This window comes from Melanotaenia boesemani, chromosome 4, assembly GCF_017639745.1.
Source record: "Melanotaenia boesemani isolate fMelBoe1 chromosome 4, fMelBoe1.pri, whole genome shotgun sequence".
In the NCBI taxonomy this organism is placed as follows: Eukaryota; Metazoa; Chordata; class Actinopteri; order Atheriniformes; family Melanotaeniidae; genus Melanotaenia; species Melanotaenia boesemani.
In genome coordinates, this window is record NC_055685.1 from 37068666 (window position 1) to 37088318 (window position 19653).

Consider the following 19653-nt stretch of genomic DNA (forward strand, 5'->3'; position numbering starts at 1 on the left):
GGCAGTGTGTAGCTCTGTGGGGTAAATTGTGATGGATAGCTACCCTTTAGGTGATCTATGGAAGTTTTCCAGGCATTTATATCCTCTCCAGGAGGTTTACAATCCAGCCACAAATTGTAGTGTTTAAAGACTCTATTTGCTAAATCCACAATGAGTGATCCATGAAAACACACACACACAAAAAAAATTGCTATGTTGCTAAGAGACCCGGAAATTGTGATGAAGCCACATCCTGTCAGACTTTCCACCAATCAGAGAGCTTAGATTGACGGTAATGTCCAATCAGGAGCAGCCAAAGATCAACCAGTGAGCAGAAAGTTCTATGTGTGTGTGAAAAGAAGAAAAATAATGCTCCTCTATGGCTGGAATAAAGCCAAGAAGACGTTTCTGATGCACGGTGGCGCCACAAAGCAGCTGAGCTGGAGTTGGTTTATTGAGGATAGCAGGTAAATAGTAGCAGGAATAACTGGAAATGAGGAAAAAGTGGAAACATGGAAATAGTTTCTATTGTGTGTTTGTTTCAGTGTCAATATTTTTTCTCCTGAAAGCCAAGACTTGAGAGAAATAAAAAATGGTTTAGAGTTTTAAGAGTTAAAGACCTGACACAGAAGCTGAGGGATGCATCCGGACCTTCAGTTGCCTGTGCTAATGATGCCAAGTCATTAGCAGAATGGCTTATCAGAAATGGTCTCCGTGGAAGGATGGCTGTCAAGAAGCCATTGTTCTACGGTAGTTTTCGAATCCTAGAAAACTACTACTTGAAGACATTAAAAGAAATCAGTTAAAGTTAAAGAATAAATCTGCTCAGACTAAATATTCATTTTCAAGCTCATTAGAATGTGAGAAACTGAACATTTCAATAAAATCATTACGCCTGTTTAAATTGCGATATATAAAAAAATGTGGTGTGACTCAACACTTTGTCCATAGGAGTGTAGAAAGATGTGAAGAGGTCAGTACATCAAACAGCTCTTTCTGTAGTACTTTGTTAAATGGACGCATGTTTTGAGACAAACGAACAAGACATGGCCGAACAGACTTCAGAGATGTGTTGGCTGACAGCCAGGCTAGATGCTTCCCGCTGTTCATGGCAGAGTTTCATGCTAGGAAACAGTTTACCCATTTGACTGATCCCATGATCGATCAGCTGTTTATGATTCAGAGTAAACATGGCTCACCCTCACTGACAATAAAGAAACGATCAAAACAGCTGATAAAGATTCGTATCTCTCTCCTCTTTTTTCTCTCTTGTAAGACTAGGGACATGATGAAAACTCATCTCTCTGGTTGGTGACCACAACTCTGTACAAAGTTCAACCTGCTGATGACCTATCAAGTGGTGCTAGGTCATCAGCAGGACTTCTTAACTCTGAAGAACACAACTTGTGTCACAGAGCGGCGGAGGTGTGAGGAGGAAGTGGACCCAAAGCAGGATGGAGAGGCAGGAATAAGGATTTTAATCCAATATTATGACAAACTTACAGGGACGAAACAGCAGACATGACAGGGAAACATGACAGATGATCTTACAAAGGACAAATACACTGAGGTAAACTAACAAGGAACAGGTCGAGCAGATTGGGATGGATGGAATTGGATGTTGAGGAGGTGACAAAGCAACACTAAAGCTGTATTTGTGTTGGGAGTTAGATAATAAAAAGCTGCAGTTGTATAATTTAAACCTTGTTTCATGCTATGACCTCATGTTACTCTTCTACGTCGTGAGATTAGGCTGACTGTTTAAGGGAGGGGTGGCCAACTCCTGTCCTCAGGAGCTACTGTCCTGTAGGTTTTAGTTTTTTCTTTGTTTCAAACTGATTTAAATTAATGGGTTAATTGTGCAGAACCCTATAAGCTGTTGGATTCATTTAATTTGAATCAGGTTTCCTGGAGCAGGAGAACATCTAAAAACCTTGTGTGATGTGAGAACTTCTCAGCCACCAGGATCTTTTCTACATGACAAGTTTTGCTAACATGCAAAAAAAGGAGCTGCAAGTCCTGCAGAGCTCTCAGACATTCTGAATCATTGCCGGCTGCTGCTGTTTAAGTCGGTTTGTGATGTTTTGGATCCCGGCAGTAACACCAAGAGCACATTTTCAAGCAATAACTGCCAGTGCTAATCACTGTGGCGACACCCCACCGTGCTAAGAACAAGTTTGACAGTCGCAGCTTCTGGATGCCGGGAGCTGAGTTTGCATGGGAGCAAACACACTGCGGTGGCTTGATGCCAGCAGCAGCTGAGCCCCTTCCAACAGCAACAAGGCCTTTTAACCCTCAGCTTTGTTTTGGAAGCTCTTTTGTTTTAGGCTGCTGCTCTCCTTACGTCAACATCTTCCCTTGAACTTCATTCATCTGGGCTCTGCTTTTGGCAGGTACAGAAGTGATGGAGTAAGATCAGTCAGGAAAATGCAGCTGGCTGGAACACAGGGAGTGGTACATGAGGAAAAAACATCACCTTTATTTAAACTGAACGCTGTACATGAGGCACAGTTGTTTGAGTTTATGATGGCTCGATGTTAAGTGGGTTTATTTGAACTGGCTCTGGTCCATTAAACTGGAAATCCTTGGCCAGATAACTCTTATTTTATTGCAAAATCATTGAATGGTCTCTTTATTTGCACATCAAATAAATGGCAAATGTGTAGAGCTTTGAAGTGCTTAAAAGCTAAAAGTTATATATATATATATATATATATTAATCACACATTAAAGAAGAATGGAATTAATGCTCAGAGTGAGGAATGGCAGTTCCAGCTGGCCCTGATTTTCTAGGTAAATACACAAAAATGACCATGAAAAGTCACAAAACTGAAGGGCTGTGTGCAGACAGAGATGAGGAAAATTAAAGTGTTATTAATGAGAAGGTCAGGACATATCCTCCATCTCCTGATAAAACTCAATAAAAAGACACTTTACTAATGCAGAAATAATAATTATAATAACAGCCATAGAATTAACCTGCAGATTGACTATAAAAACTATGTTTTGTATGGCCAGTTGGTTTACTACATCCACAACTCAGAGGCGAGTACGGCTGATGGAGCAGTCATATTCCCACCACGTCTGCCAGCTCCTCCTGGACAGAAAGTCAAAACTGGAGAGAACCTGCACATGTGGAGGCACAGGGTTGGATAGTTGATAGAAAAGGTCTTGTCGCCTAAAGCATCCAAATAAGAAGTCACTCTGTCAGGACACAATCTGTGATCTGACTGAAATGGTACATATGGCTACGGTCACACTGCAGGTCTTAATGCTCAGTTTGTTCTTTTTTTTTTATATATATTTTTTGTCATTATAATATAATGCAACTGCCATCAGCCTCCAGCTGAGGAAGATGTGATGCCACACGCAGAATGCTGTGTTTGTGGAGTAAATATGGATGCTTCATGGTTGTGTATTTTTGAAGTTGTTATGCAGTCTGATATAACATTGTTTACATTTAATCTTGCTGTGTCCGGCCTCCTCTGGCAGAGAATTGTGATCTGTCTCACTTCAAAGACGTAAAAGTCAAGTGAAATGCGACTTGACTGGGGTTGCTTTTGAAAAAAGATGTGTAACAGCATTGAAACCCTCAGAGTTCTCAGCGGAGATAACAGCAACACCCACATGGTGGTGCTTTGACAATTTATTGTGTAAAATTCTGAACATTACAACAGCCAGCCTGTGCAACTATAAAGTCCCATTATAGTTGCAAAAGAAAGGTTAAGAGCTGGAGCTTACTGATGGATTTACAGCTTTATCGTGCAAATTTAAGGGACTAGTGTTTCAACACTTTGTGTCTTCATCAGACTCTGATGAAGACACAGCTGTGACTAAGACGATGTCTTGGTAAAATATATCCTGTTGGGACTAATGACAGATGAGAGGAGGCGTGTAGCATTCAGTAAACTCAGTCCAGCGAAACAACAAGACCAAGAAGAAAACCAAACACAGTTAATAAGAAAAAGACCACAACAAAACCCACAAAAGTCATAGTTAACACTAAACCAGAGCAAGAAAAAACTCATTTAACATGACATTACTAGCTCCAAATTAGACATAATTATTTTCAGTGGCAGTGTTGCTTCTGTCTGCATCCCAAGCCTTGCAGTGGCTGTGCAAACCCCAACATTTAGATTTTTATAAACCTTCATTGTTTATTGTTGCTCAGGAGCTGCTTTGTCACAGGCAGATAATTAAGGACTAATATGAGGCAATATTCTGTCACAGCCATGTATAATGGCACTGATACTCCCACCAGCAGGGACTGATCACATCACTTTTACTTGGCTTGTTTTGCAAAGTGCTGAAAAACCTGGGCATCTAACACATCCAGGCTGAGTTGACTGTATTTTATGGAAATGGGTTTCCCACATTCAAAGTGTTTCTGAGAGAGAACATGACAACGATATGAGCTATGTGAACATTTATAGTTATTAATATATATGCATTTCAGTTTTACTGAAGTGCTTTTCATTTCAGAGGTTTGCCCAATGATTTGGTAGCTGAAGCTTTCTGCCTAATGTCCAACAGCTTATCCACTCGAGTGTTTTCACATCCAGGTCTTTTCTATATCAGAAACTAAGAGCTCCCACCTGCTCTTAATGTTTCTGATGAAAATTTCCTGGCCCCTGGATCTGTTACCTTGGTTATCTATGTTTCATTAGATTAGAGATGATGGTGGCATCACTTGCCTCCTCTTGACGGATAAATGGACTCTATCTCATGTTATCAGGCCTCTCAGGGCTGCTGCACTGCTTCAGCCAAAGCTGAAGGCTGAGAGCTCAGCGTGCTGATAAAAGAGGGGTGATGTCACCATCTACCATGAAATATAATGATGGATTTAGAAGCATATACAGACAGTCTGTTCAAGGTGAGACTGTCAGTTAATACACCTCTAGCAGAAGTAGTCAGAGTTAAATCTACAGCCCTTTTCACACTGTCAAAAATATGTTTAATCTTTTAAAAAAACGGACTGTAGTGACCTTGTAAGGGCGACAGACTAACGAGTTACACAGTCTCAAAAGAATCCATCTAACTAGTCTCTGAGTTATCCACAGCGACTTCAGACCAGACATAGTCCTGTACTGGCAGACTTGAAAGCTCCTGTTCACTGGGCTCCACTTGCCTTCCTTAGTGATGTATTGGTTCAGATTTGCTTGTTATGACAAAGCAGGAAATGCACATGTGCGCTGTTATAGGTTCATTGTAAAGTTTGGAAAGACAGGAAAAGGAATTTTGCATTTTTTGCTGTCATTTATTGAAAATGTCAAAATGTCTGCAGAGAAAATGTTTGCAGATAGATGCTTCATTCAGTCACTTTAAGACTTTTTAAAAATGGCTTCCAAACAGATTCTACAACTTTTCAGATGGCATATGGTACTTTATTTAGTCTAAGTTCTTCAGGTGATTCACTGTAACTAATATGTATTGCTTTTGCTAATACTGATAGGATTAGTAAGGTTTTATTTTAGTTGATTGAAAATAATTTCCAGTAACCATATTTTTATAGTCAACATTGTGATGGAAGACAAATGAAAGTTGTTAAGAGACAATTGATAATTTTCTGTCTCAAAACACCACCAGAGAATGTTTGCAAAGTAGGACCAAACAAATCACCATGACAGAGTTTCTAACCTCCAGATCTGCAGCTAATGAAGAATTACAAAAGTTTTTTTTCCCAAGTGTAATTATTTCTGACTGATGGAATTTCAGAATTTTAATAATCCATATTATTATGATGAGTATAATAAATAATGCTTGAAATAAATTTTAGGTGATTTTGCAAGAAAAAACAAAAGAATTAATTTAAGGGCAACTTTTGTTGCAAAAATAGCTATTTTATTGTGCAACAGTCAGTAAAATGTACTACGAAATCCTGGAGGAACTTATTCATTTAGATTAGGAAGATGCAAAGAAGAAAAACAAAATAAAAACCCTTCAGGAACATGCAAAAAGCTTCTCCTGTTTCTTGCGTTGTTTCCTGCCAGTTTTACGTTGACTTGAAGCACATGCGGAAAACAACTTTTTGAACTGCGTCTGACCTGCAAAAATGAAAAATGATCTGCACTTGTTTCTGATCTGAGCAAGTAAACAATGATAAAATATTGCAGATATTTCCAGAAATAAATTCATTCCTAATAAAAGCTCTTAATTATCCACCCGTGGATGTCCACTGCAGTTATTGGTTTAATTTCTTTCTTGCTGGAGGTTTGTTTCCAGTTAGGGGAACTATTTCTTCTACTGAATTGAAACCACTAGCAACGTAGTCTATACTGGCACCATGTGGAGACAGTACAGCTGAGCGTCGTTTTTCTTTCTCTCGTTTTTGTTTGCTTTCGTGACTTTTCAAACTGTCGTTGCATGGCGTCGTGGTTGGATGTTTTCGGTTTTGTTATGTTAACTGCAACCTTCCTTAAGATCCCTGTCTCAACATCAACCAGGCTGCAGAGACAATAACAATGGCGCCAGGTATTTGGTGCTTCATCACATTTTGTGGAGCTGATGCAGTAGACTTCAACTGGAAGAAAATACAAATATTGTAGTTTTTCTTACATTCATTCTGGTGGAGCTGCAACTGGGAGGTTTTTATGGATGGAAAAGAAAAAGCTATGTTGTTGTTAACTCTTCCTTTCTTCTCTTGGCAGGTGTATCTTATCAATGTCACCTACTCTGACAACACCTCCCACATCATCTACAGAAGATACAGCAAATTCTTCGACCTACAGGTAATCCTCCATCACTCCCGCTCTCCTCGTTCATGCCGCGTGTGGGCTGTGTTTGTGCTGAGAGCCGCCTTTCCTTTGCTGCTGATGTATTTTTTAGCAGGTCAGCCCTGTGAACCACCACCATTTTTCTGTATGGATTCATGTGTAAGCCCTCTTGCTTGCTGCAGCCGCCTTCGCCACACCTCGTCACCTCGATGAATTGATGTGTGTGTTAGTGATTTGGTCAGTGGGCAGAGGACAAGTAGTTTGTATTTCTCAGCCTCACAGAGATTCAGAAATTAAAGAAAATTTCATTTTTTATGCAAAATGTTTTTTAAGCACTTTTCATGCACAAAGCAACACCAATATCTCTCTCTGCATCTTTTCCCTTCCTCCTTTTTCTGCTCATCTTATCCCCGCCTTGCCCTCAAAATGTCAAACAGCTGACGGGTACAAGCAAGTAATCCACATGGAAGTAAATTTAAAGTACTGTGCTTTATGGGTGGGTTGTACAGGATGCTAATTGGTGGGTTCTTTAAATAGAGTCTGACATGGAGCAGATCTTTCTTTGTTCTCACAGCTGCTTTTCAAAGTGTCAAGTTTCCTCCTCAGGACTATTTGTGTTGGATTGAAAGACTTGCTCTGAAAACCTTTAACTGTCTCTCAGAGTGACGAGCTCAATAATTTTTGTGTCTCTCCATTTGTCTCTCTCTTTCACCTTCAGACTTCTGCAAGCTGATACCATGTGTATATTACTGCAGAGGTCCTCAGGTCACTAGTAAATATAAAAAGGGGTGCAGTGAGAGATTTACAGGGGAACCTCTCAATGGTCCAGGGTTGAAGTCCCACAGGAAATTTTGTTTCATTTAGTAGAGGAAAAGCCCTTTCTGAAAGGTCTTATTGACAACCAATGGGGTATTGTGAGGTGAAACATAGACTCCCTCCTGCAACTGATTAGTCCCCAAAACAAAGGTAGAATAATAAACAAAGAAAAGCTGGGAAAGTTTAAAAGCTTCCTCCATAGGTGAGTAGATGTGTCTCCCTCCTGATGCAAGCGTGGTGTTCAGACTGCTGAGAGGAAACTAATGAACCTTAATGCTTCATGGATGGCCGGGTACAAAATCACTCCCAGTCAGCAGCAGCAAGATTGATTTTGTTCGGTTTCTCAGATGGCGCGGGGCAAAGGTCATCTAACCTGGTTGGGGCTGTATTGAGTTCTCAAATATAGCAGCTCTCATGTGGCAGTTTGGCTGCTTTCGGGGGTCCGATCCATTAATGTAAAGAAAGGAGGTTTGCTCCTAGTTCCCTTTAAATGTTACAGAGCAGCTCATCAAACCCAACACTGCCTACAGTGGGCTCATTGTTAGCTGAACTGTGTGTGGAATTTAAAAAAATGGTCCTTAAAGAAGCTCAACAATACTTTAGCAGCTTTGGTCAGTGATGCGCCCCCTAACAGTGGCTAATTCGGCAGCCATCTTGCATCCTACCAGTCCTCTGAGCTCTCTCTGGACAGTAAAAATCAGTCCTGTTTTCACTCTTGTTTTATCTCTTCTTCCCTTAATAATGTCTTATTGCATTTCTTTGCTGAGGTAGCCATGGTGCGTGTTCAAAGCAGCCAGTGTGTTGATATCCAGTTGCTGGCGTGTGATGTGGTGCATAAAGTGAAACGTAGCTGTAATGTGTGGTTCCGAGCTGGTAACCCAAAGTTGTGAAGTGTGGTTATGTTGCAGTGCTGCAGGGCAACAACGCCTCCAGAAATGTACATGAAAAATGTGATTGTGCCGTCTCTTCTCTTTGATAAGAATATGACAGCGCGGCTTAGGTTGGCAGAGCTGCATCTGAACAAACCACACGACTTCTGGACCAATGTCCTTAAAAATGGAGATAGTTGGTTATAATGCACAGGAAACCAAACACAGCATATCAGCACAAACATTTCCTACCAGGTATCAAGCCTGATGGTGGAGGGCTGATGATCTGGGCTTGTTCTGCTACTGGACCTGGACCATGAACTCCTTTGTATACCATAGTATTGTAGAGTAAAATGTTTTATTTTGTGTTGATGTGTAAGAAATTGTTGTACTTTCTTTCTCAGAGGACAGGACATTATTGTTATGAGTTTACTAAACGCTCATTTAAAGCAGACTTCAGAATATATTTTAATTCTAACATTGCAGAGTGCAGATGTGCAATTATCAGGTCCCAAATGCTTCACGTTTTTGCTGCTTCATTTCATGGAAAACTCAATTTTTTTTCATTTTTTAAGGCTAATTTGATGAGATTGATGCAACATTATTTGCTCATGTTCTCAACAAAAGACAAAAGATGTATTTATTCTACCTCCTGATGTTAGTTACATGGTATATAGTATATAAAATTAAATGTATTCTCAGATTATCCTCAGCAGCGTGAACACTAATGGCTGTACAGACCAGCTCTGTAATGCCCAGTAATCGTCTGCCTCTGCCACTATATGGACTGAAAGTAAAGTTCTTTACCAGCCTTTGATCTTGCTCAGTGGCTTTGAAAGTCCTGTCTCATCTCATTGTTTTCAGAACAACCTGGAGCCCCTCCTGTCCAAACATTTATCAGGTGCAGCGACTCAGCTGCCGTCAGCAGCCCTGCTGGATGACGGCTCCGAAGCTGCTGTAGTGTGTTTGAACTGAAGGTTTGGCAAAACCTGCCAGGATTTCAAACCTGCTTCCTGGTATTAAGCAAAGAAAGCTGTATTACTGGAAACATACTGAACCTGGTTCCTGGCTGGCATCTGAATGAGTTGATGACTTCTGCGTCACTGTTTTTACTGTTCAGCTTGGAAAGGACGGAAATTCTATTCTACATTCTATTCCACAGTCATTTAGCAACACTTTTATCCAAAGCGACTTACATTTGAGAGTAAGAAAAACACAAGCAAGAATTCAAACAAGATGGGACGTGAAAATTAAGTTGTAGTCAGACTGCTGTGAGTCCAGTTTGACCCAGGTGCTGTCATGTAGTGCTAGAGGCAGTGCATAACTTTTTTTTTTAAAGTTTTTGTAAGTCATTTTGTTTAAATTAAAGGTTGTATTTTTTAATGAAGAATTGTTAATTTATTAACCATTGAGTGTGTACAGCCATCTAAGACTTTATCAGATCCACCTTCTGGTACTGAGTAAGACCCCTTTATATTTATGTGGTCTTCTGCTGCTGTAGCCCATCTGCTTCAAGGCTGGACGTGTTGTGTGTTCAGAGATCTTGGTTGGAACCAGTGCTGATCTGACTTCCTGTTGTCTTTCTATCATCTCCAACCAGTCTGTCCATTCTCCTCTGACCTCTGACATCAACAAAACATTCTGGTCCAGACTAGGGCTGCAACTAATGACTATTCTGATGGTCGAATAGTCACCAACTATTAAAACGACTAGTCGACCAATCAGCAAGTCATCTTCACCATGTCTACATGACTAGATTTGTTGAGTTGCTGCCATGTGATTGGCTGATTAGATGTTTGTGTTGACAAGCATGTGAACAGTTGGACCTGATAAAGTGTGTGAGTGTATTTGTTTATCTAAAAAGTTTTCAACGTGCTGAACCAATCCACTCTAATTCACATTAATGCCATTTAGCAGTGATATTTGACCACGACTTGGCAGAGATTCAGAGTTCAGAGGGGAAGTTCCTCTTCCCCCACCCACCAATACGGAGGTCAGGTATTCAGCGGCATTGGTCTGTCTGTCTGTTAGCAACATAGCTAAAAAAAGTTATGGACAGGTTTTGAGAACATTGTCAGGAAATCTCAGAAATGGAACGAGTGGTTAGATTTTGGAGGTGATCTGGATCCAGCAAATGTATAAAGGATTCTTTACTATGAGGAGATAGGTATAATTTTTCCATTAGAGCTTCTAAAAAAAAAAAAAAAAAAAAAAATCAATGCCCACAATCATTGGCAAAAAAAAAAAAAAAAAAAAAAAAGACAGTGGTTTTCCGGAGGTGTGCGCTCTGAGTGCCTCTCATTCCTCTTTATTTGTTGGTTGTTTTGAGCTGAAACACATAAACAACACTTCAGGTTCTCTCCATTTCTGACTCCACAACATTTTCTGATCAGCCATCAACAGACACATCACGCATACTTTTGTCACCTAAATAGTCAGAATAGCTCTCTTCTGTTTTTCTACTAAAGGCCAGCTCATCTTCCTCCCCAGGAAGTGACTACTGGCTCATACCAGCCACTGTTCTCTGATGTGGTTTTGTCTCAGTCAGACCTGACCTTTGAGTCATTGGACTGGCTGAGTTACCCGTCTGAAGATTGGAAACTGGGACAGGGAGTGGCTCGGGTCAGCTGGAGGGCCTGGTAGAAGGGGAGTGAGGCATCAGAGAAGGAGGATGAGGATGATGATACTGAGACAGAGGAAGGGGGGGTGATGACAGACATGAAAGTGATGATGTTCATCAGAATGACGATGGTTAATATTTAGGCTGTTGAAGCTGACGAAACTGATTATGCAGATGGAAGACATGAAGGTTTCTGCAGGGTCACTTCTTACAAAGATGCTTTTATAGACATGTTTCAGGAAAGTTAAGGGAGCTGGTTATTGTGGTGTGAGTGTCCTCTGGCAGAAATTACTATATTTAAAGCTGCATTACAGTTTTCCGTCTAAGAAGGACATTGAGTCACATCTTTGGCTTGTATTCTGTCTGCACCCAAGTATATGAGCCAAATTTTCTCTTTATCCAGGTCAAATCCTGCTTGAACCTCAACATAGCAACTGATCATTTAATACTACATCTCTTTAGTTTGCTCAGACTCAAGGTTGGTATTGCATCCTTTTGGGAGGAGCATGATGGATGCTTGCAACAGACCTCGGCAAACAGCTGCTTATAATCAGCACAGCAAATTATACAGTAGCTGCGGTCAAATCGCTTAAAGGGAAGGTCACTGAATTGTGCATCTTCTTTGTGGGCTGTTTGATGGAAGCGTACTGTATGTCTAAACCACAAGACATTATCGGTATGCCATCCTCGAGGACAAATCCTGAATAGCCAGGCCACCGGCTCAGCCTCTTTGTCCTTGAGTTGTTCTGTGGACGTCCACTAACTCAAATGAATCAGAGAGCCCATTGTTTCAGGTCGAGGATAAAGGCTTGTTTTATTTTATTTATGGGCGTGTGTGTGTATGTGTGTGTGCCAGAGTAGGAAGAGAAGGAAACACACTTTTCAATCGCGGCAGAGGCAGAGGAAGAACACCTACATGCCAAACACTAGACCTATTCTTGTGAGTTACAATCAGGCACTTGACGGGACGGTCTCACTCAGGTCCCTGTTGGACTGGGAGCAGAGAGGAGGGTGAGGGAAGGGGGGGTGTGCAGCATTTCCCACAGCCGAGAGAAAGGGATCAGGAGTGTAGGCTAAATTTAGGATGAATGAGCACAGTTAGGTCGTTAGTGGGATATTTTCATGGTTAAAAAAAGTCAGCAGCGCGACTGGAAAGTGTTTCAGGAATCAGAGAAACAGGCCGATAGAAGAGATGAAGATTAAACGAGGCGCTGGGAAGAGGTGTAAGATGTGATGATAATTCATTCTGGTGACATTGCTGCAGGCTTTAATTAGATAAAGTAGATTTACACCAGTGCTGACATCCACTTTCAAATGTCTTTTCACTCCTTCAGTTTATTCCTTCGCTTTATCATCCAATATATCTCAGCAACATTAGAATAATGATAGTTTTTCATGCAGTTCTTCTGTTCCTTGTTTTCTTTTGGTCTTTCATGGTTTTTTTTCCCTTTCCAACATGTTATTGGAATCAAGAATATTAGCAAGCTCACATTTAAAGTACCCATTAAACAGAGTCTGTATTATATGTAAAAATATATAAATAAATTTTTGATTTTAGACCAGATGTCAGATTTTTCCAAAGCAACTTACATCTCAAGGTGGTTAGTCAGTAGTGTTAAGGGTCTTGCCTAAGGACCCAGCTGGAAGGTGTTAATATTAGTCCCCTGTGGGCTTCAAACTCAGGTTTCCCACTTGAGAGATGGATGCCTTGCCAACCAAGCTATCCAGACTCACGCTTGATTCATGAGAGTGCAACAAATCTGCATTAACACATCTTTTGAATTCCAGCAGAACTGATCTGCGACAGCGGGTGGTGCCTGTTCAGGCCAGCAGAGCCGACCAGCCACCTGAGACCGTGCAGCTTCTCTAGCTTATCCACTCTGACCGCTCCCTAACTCCCAGGAGGTGTGCATCGTTAGCATTGCCCTGAATTGCTCAACCATTCTTCTTGACAGGTGTTCAGTGTTTGCTAACACATTGTCAGATACACATGCTGTTACTTTTCCGTTTAGGCTCCAGTGACGACACATTCACCAGGTTTCCAGCAGAATGCTGCTCTGGCCTGATGGTCTGTTGAGTCAGTGATGACGTGACGGCTACATACGACTTTGCTCTAGCTCTGTCCATGAATCTGTGGTGAGACAGCTTTTCAACACTGCCTGAGTGTTCAACTCACCTGTAGCATCATCAGATAGTTTCTTCGATTCAGCAAGAAAAGAGAAATTTGTTCTTTGAAGTGGCGAGAACAAAATAATGTCATTTAGCTCTCCCCCTCCTGGCTTGAGAGTTCGTGCAGCTTGTTCTCAACATGTCACCTGAGCAGAATGTTTTCCTTGTGTGGTGTCAAACTATTGTTTGATTGGTCAAAACTTTTAAGGAGCGTGGTTAATGTAGAAACAGGACATGAAGAGTTGCCATTTCTTCTGGGATTTGAAAGATTCAACAACGTTGAATCGATAGCTTTAAGGAACAGTTAGTGGAGGCGTGAAAGATGTATGAAAATCTATACATCACATGCAACTGTGCATTCCAAACTTTTCTTCGGAGGTGGTTTTCCATAGGAATTTTTGCCAGAAATGACGAAGTGACCTTGTTTTTCTGAAATGATGAGTCCTAAGTTGCAGAGGACCCAGAGTTTCCTGATTTAAAGATGGCTGTACCCAGTTCCACCTGTAGCTTCTAGCATAAATAGCACAGACTTTTTCTTGTTATAAATAATTACATTGTTAAGGTGGAGTTCTTGAAATGTTGTATCAGTATTTATGATTTATTAATCATAAATAAAAAAGTGCACATTTTTACTATAGGTTTGGTGGAGAGATTGGTACAGGTTTTTTTTTCCCCTCTTGGCTTTCAGTGTGTTGATATCCAGTTGCTGGTGTGTGATGTGGTGCAGAAAAGTAAAATGCTGCCGTAAAGTGATGTGGTGTCACAGAAAAAAAAAGATATATAGTGCGGTTTCTCAGCCTCGGGATGCTACAGGGCAATGATGACTCTAGAAATGTACATAATATACGTTGTGTGGGATCAATCGAGTTGCGTAAGCTGAGTTTTAAGGCTTAAAAGTTAGACATTTCTAAGTCTTGTGCAGACGGTTTTTCTTGATGGAACCGTACTGTACTGTCTCAAGCTAATATTGTATCAAACTTTGAAACCCTTCACTTTCAACCATACTGGAAGCACGAGTTTAACCATCATCTTTGAGATGAGGACCTCTATTTGCTCTTCATGTCTAACATCAAACTTACTTCATCTGATGGCAAAGCTGCCATTAACTGCTGATGTGTGGACAGACCTTCTGGATGCTTTGCTCTCAGCTTAATGTTTATATGCTAGACTTACAACATGCTAACTTTACCTGGGAGAGGTTGGACCTCATTATATTTTATTTTGTTGAAGTTGTTCCACACAGAACCTCGAGCTGGTTGCACTTTTTTTTTTTTTTGTACTATATTAGCATTGAATCTCACAACGTAACACATTTTCTACCAGAGCTGAGCAGTAGTAAAATCATTACTAACTCCCTTCCATATTAGTTCATTTCTTTGTCGAATAGAAAAGAAACGACAAATGAACAAAAATCAGCTTTATAGCCTGTGACTTTAAGGGATGGTTTTCACAGTGAGTGAACATCGTAAGAGCAGCGAGGTCAAAGATATCATAATTACTGAGATAACTTAAGTCTTGAGTCTCAGGCTGCAGTGATGTTTACAGAGTTTCAGGTTTTCTTTGTGTGTGTGTGTGTGTGAAGAAGAGGGTTTGTGATCTTTGTGTGGAGGTGGAAGACCATCCAAAAGATTGACAGCGGTGTGAAGGCAGAAGCGTTGAATAGCCGTCTTTTATCATCTTCACATCTTTTTGTGGCACACACACACACACAAAGTATTTCCTGTAAAGTTTTGTGTGTCTAAGCGTTCCTCTCCTCTGCTGACTGTCGCATCTTGTGATTATTTGATTTTTTGAACAGATGCAGTATGTAAAGTTGATCCATGCTGCTTCCTCCCTCTGTTTACTCTGCTGCCTGTTATCTGGAGATGTATGGCAGCTGACAGACGTCCGCCATTGCTCTCCATCCGTCTCCGACTCGTTTTTTTCTCTCTGTGTTCGGCTGGTCGGCTCTCTTGTTTCAAGGTCTTCTCCAGCTGACTGAGATGTGGAGGAGAGTCAGTGAAATCTTTCTTTGGCAGCTCAGCTTCATACCGAGCCTGGAACAGAGAGGCTGTTCAAGGTTTTTTTTCCCTTTTTCATCACATTTTCGATCTGTGCTGCTATTGTGCATCTTGTTAGGAAACGTTCTGTTTTCATTATATCCTGTAATTGTTGAGCATACTTTGTATGGTGGAGCAACTGAAGGACAGATGTTATCAGGGAAATGGGATGAAAAGAAGTAGAAAAGTAGAAAATTAAATCATGCAGTTACTTCTTCACCTCCAAAGTGGACAAAAAACAAAAAGGCAAAGATTTTTTTACTCTGCTGTTTACAATCTCAATTAAAAAAAGAAGCTTGTATGATGTGAAAATGTTGATAAAGAGATAATGCAGTCATTTGCGGATTATTAACCGATGTTGTATCCACAGTAGGAAACAGAAAACCCCTGAAATGTTGAAAGAAAGACATTTTACTATTTTGCTCATCTGTCTCAGCATGTGTCAATGGTATTAGAAAAGAAACATCTGGAAGAACATGTTGTGGCTAATTAAATTACTTGGCAACTGGTCAATAACATGATTAAGCATAAAAAGAGCACCTTAGAAATGGAGAATCTCTCAGAAGTCAAAATGGGCAGAAGTTCAGTAATCTGAAAAAAAAAGAAAATATTTACAAATTGTGGAGCAATTTAGCAAACAAAAATTCTGAGAAATATTCCCCCTGTGGAACTGAAAGGCTTAGAGGATGTCCAGCTCTGGTCCTTGCTGCAATCCTGAAGTTTTCAGATGTTTCTCTGCACCATCAAGCATGAATCAAATTTAACGGCTCTTCTCAACAGTTGGTTGTTCTGCCCAATCATTTTGACCCATTAGTCTGATTCTAGTGTGTTTCACAGCAAACATCCAAAACCTGCATGACTTCGGACACCTCTGGCTTAGAATATTCCACCATTATATAATAAATTATATCAGATTTATGAAGATATCTCTATTTGTAAGGGACACAGCTGAAAATCAGAATTGAATTTCCATGTGAAACCACATGTGAACATCATCTAGAAATGCTACCATCTTCTCTGAACTCATTTAAGATAGACTGAAATCCAGAAGTCAAACACTGCTCTGAGGTCAAACTAAGCAAAAAAAACAAAAAAAAACCCAAACCTGCTTTGTGAACGTAGCCTAATACGCCACAAGATAATGGTAAAGATAACAGGTCATGGAACATGGACAACTTTTTAAAGCAGCACTGCTGAACTTTGGCAGATTTTCTCACTTTGGTGCCCCCTAATGATGGCTAATTCAGCATCCATCCTGCATCCTGTCTCTTCTCTGAGTTCTCTCCAGCCAGTAAAAATCAGTCCAATGTGTATATCTTGTTCTGTCCCTTTCTCTCTTTTTTTTCTCTTCACTTCCTCTGATAATGTCCTCTTGTGCTGTTTTGCTGATTCAGTCACGGAGTGCATTTAAAATGGCCAACGTGTTGATATCCAGCTTGATAAAATATTGTTTCTTCTGATGCCACCAGTTTGGTTCTGTAGTTACCTGTATGTGGAAAATACATCCGGTTGGTATAAATCTGAATTATTAGTTTTTTCCACACGTATCTGCTGTACAGTCTTGACTTTGCAATAAAAATCTGCTCATTTTAACATTTTACAAACAGCTGGTCTCATCTTTGCACGCCATTTTATTAAATGTTTTATTCCTTTATCAAAGCTTGAAAGTGAGCATGCTTTCCTGTGTTTATGAACCTGTCTGATCTCATCTGCGTCCTCCTGGTGCTTAAAGCCTCTCCCATCAGCCACTGCAAAAACAAACATCAGTTTGTTTTCGCTGAGAGAGCAGAATCCAGCCCTGAAATTCACACACTGCCTCTGCTTATCTGCAGTATCAGTAGCTGTGGCCGGCCTTCGTCCAGCCAATACCCAGCCTTGCCGTTCTGTCCGCAGGTTAATCAACAATGATTGAGTAAACAGAAACCCGGACAGGACACACGGGACCGGAGCTCTTAATGCCGCTCAGTCAGGTGGCGACTAAAAGAGCTGTTCAGAGATAACAGATGGGTGGATGGCTTCTCTCCCTCTGCTTTCCCCATCAGTCTTCTCCTGTTTTGTCTTTACAATCCTGTATACCATCGCTCACACATTCACTTCAGACTCTCCAGTTTCTCACTCCATCTCTCCTCCCCCTCAGCCTCTCTCCTCCATCTGTCTCCATCTCTCTTCAGAAACCTTCCTCTGGCTCCGGCCCCTCATCACTAACGCCTCCGGTCTCTTCCCAGCTAATCCACCATGACCCGCACATTCCCGGGTCAAGTGCATTAACTTACTTTCCGTTATGAGCTTCTGTGTCAGGCTGCATCAGCATGCATTCATATTTATTAGTTGATTTGTCTGTTAGAGTGCATGTTTGTATAAATGTGTGTGTGTGTGTGTTTGTGTGTGAGGCATTGCTGGAGCTTCGTCTTATTATCCGGGCAGTCTTTCCATTTCATGATGATCCAATTTAACCCCACTGGGAGCTCTCTCTCTCAGCCGGATTACATTTTATTTTACAGACGCAGGAGGAGCTTTAAATGAAATAGAAGATAAAGTTAGCCTCTAGAGTTTGACCCCAGTGGAATTAATTATTTCTGGAAAATCCAGTGCAACAAATATATGCCTGTAAACCAAATGATAATATGAATTAAAATGTTTTCAGTTTCTTTACTTTCTTGAGTTTTATTTTTTCATTTTTTAATATAAATATTAAACTAATTCACTCAAGGATTTGTCGCTCTATTTATATATTAATTAAAAAAGGAACATATATTTGATTTTAATTTTGCACAATAACACTTTTTTTATTAAATCTGTGAATATTTTGAATAAACTTGAAGAAACATGTTAGTGTGTCCAGAAAACTGTTATTATTCTGGTTTTTAAGACCGATTTAATATTATTTTAGTGGTTAAAAGCTTATCAAGTTCCTTGATTATTGATTGCAAAGCCATGGTTGTTTTCTGCTGAAAAGAACAAATCTGTGTTCTGGTTCATCCCCTCTGTGAACATGTAAAATATCTATAATAAGAAATCTAAACTACTTTTGCTAAATTTGGTGAACATATTGTCTTTAGTTGAGTTCTGAGTTTATTTGTGACACGTTCAAACTTAGCTTAGCTTAGCTGTGTCTCAAAGATCTGATACAGACCCCTTAAAGAAAGTAGGGTAGAATGCTGCGCTCCCATCACTCATTTTATCAAAGTAAAAAAGAACAAAACACTTATCACCACTTTGTCTTGAATAATCAGTAAATCTGCCAGTGCCAATGTAACTAAAGAAACACAACTATACTCGTACTGAACATGAAATTAAATGAAAAAGAAAGAACAAATTCACACAGACTCACCAACACTGGACAATAGAAGATGGAGAAACGTTGCTGGTCTGATGAGTCTCCATTTCAGCTCCACATTCAGATGCTAGGCCCAGAATCTGCTGGAAACATCTTGAAAACATGGATCCATCCTGCTTTAGATCAGGAGTTTGCTTGTGATGGTGTGAGGTAAATTTTTGTGACGCACTGTGGACCCAACATGTACCTTTATGACCACAGTGGAGCATCTTCTGATGCTACTTCCAGCAGGATAATGCACCATGTCACAAAGCTCAGATCATCTCCACCTGCTTTCTAGAACATGACGATGAGTTCACTGGACTCCAACGGCCTCCACAGCCACCAGATCTCAGTCCAGTAGAGCAGCTTTGGGATGTGGTGGAACGGGAGATTCTCATCATGGATGCAGCCGACAAACCTGCAGCAACTGTGTGATGCTGTCATGTCAATATGGAGAAAACCTCTGAGGAAGGTTTCCATCACCTTGTTGGATCTATGATACCAAGAACTGAGGCAGTTCTAAAAAAGGATCCAACCCATTACTAGAAATGTGGACGTGATAAAGTGGTCCACCACTCGATTATCTATCAGCTGTGAGATCTGGCCAGACCGGGCATTGCGGGGGATAAAACGCAGCATTCCAGGCAGAAATGAGCGAACAGTTCTTTGCAACACTCTCATTTGTTTTTCACATTAAAGCATTTAAACAGTTTTTTAAGATAGTTTAATTAAATTCTGAGCTTGTAAATGTTCATAATAGCTGCCCTTTTAAAAACTCTGATTCCATCCATCACACACAAAGCTCTTTATTTGAAAACATCACAAAGAAATCCTTCAAAACCAGACTAGGACTCAGAATGCCTGCTCAACAGGACATAACTCTACAGGGCAGATGATTAAAGGTATGTTTTGGCTCTTTCATTATAACCAGGGTCAGAGTGTGGTTGCAACCATGTGCTGTTATTGAATCACATTTAAAATTGTGGATGGGGGTCCAACAGCGCTGGTGGAGCAGGACATACCGGAGGACAAATGTTCCAGACATTCACAGACACTCCTGGCGTTCCTGACAGCCGGCCAGCAGCTTGTTTTATCGCTGCCTATAAAGCATCCAAGTGTCAAATCTGTC

General features: G+C 40.5%; 1 protein-coding gene across 2 annotated transcripts in view; it reads left to right on the forward strand.

The window, feature by feature from the left end:
* Window positions 1-19653, forward strand: part of sh3pxd2aa (SH3 and PX domains 2Aa) — a 123760-nt gene that overhangs the window by 8009 nt on the left and 96098 nt on the right. For both annotated transcript variants that reach the window (XM_041983637.1, XM_041983636.1), the window contains one exon: window positions 6627-6707. In XM_041983637.1, the coding sequence (XP_041839571.1) occupies window positions 6627-6707 (81 nt within the window). The remainder of the gene's footprint in view (window positions 1-6626; window positions 6708-19653) is intronic.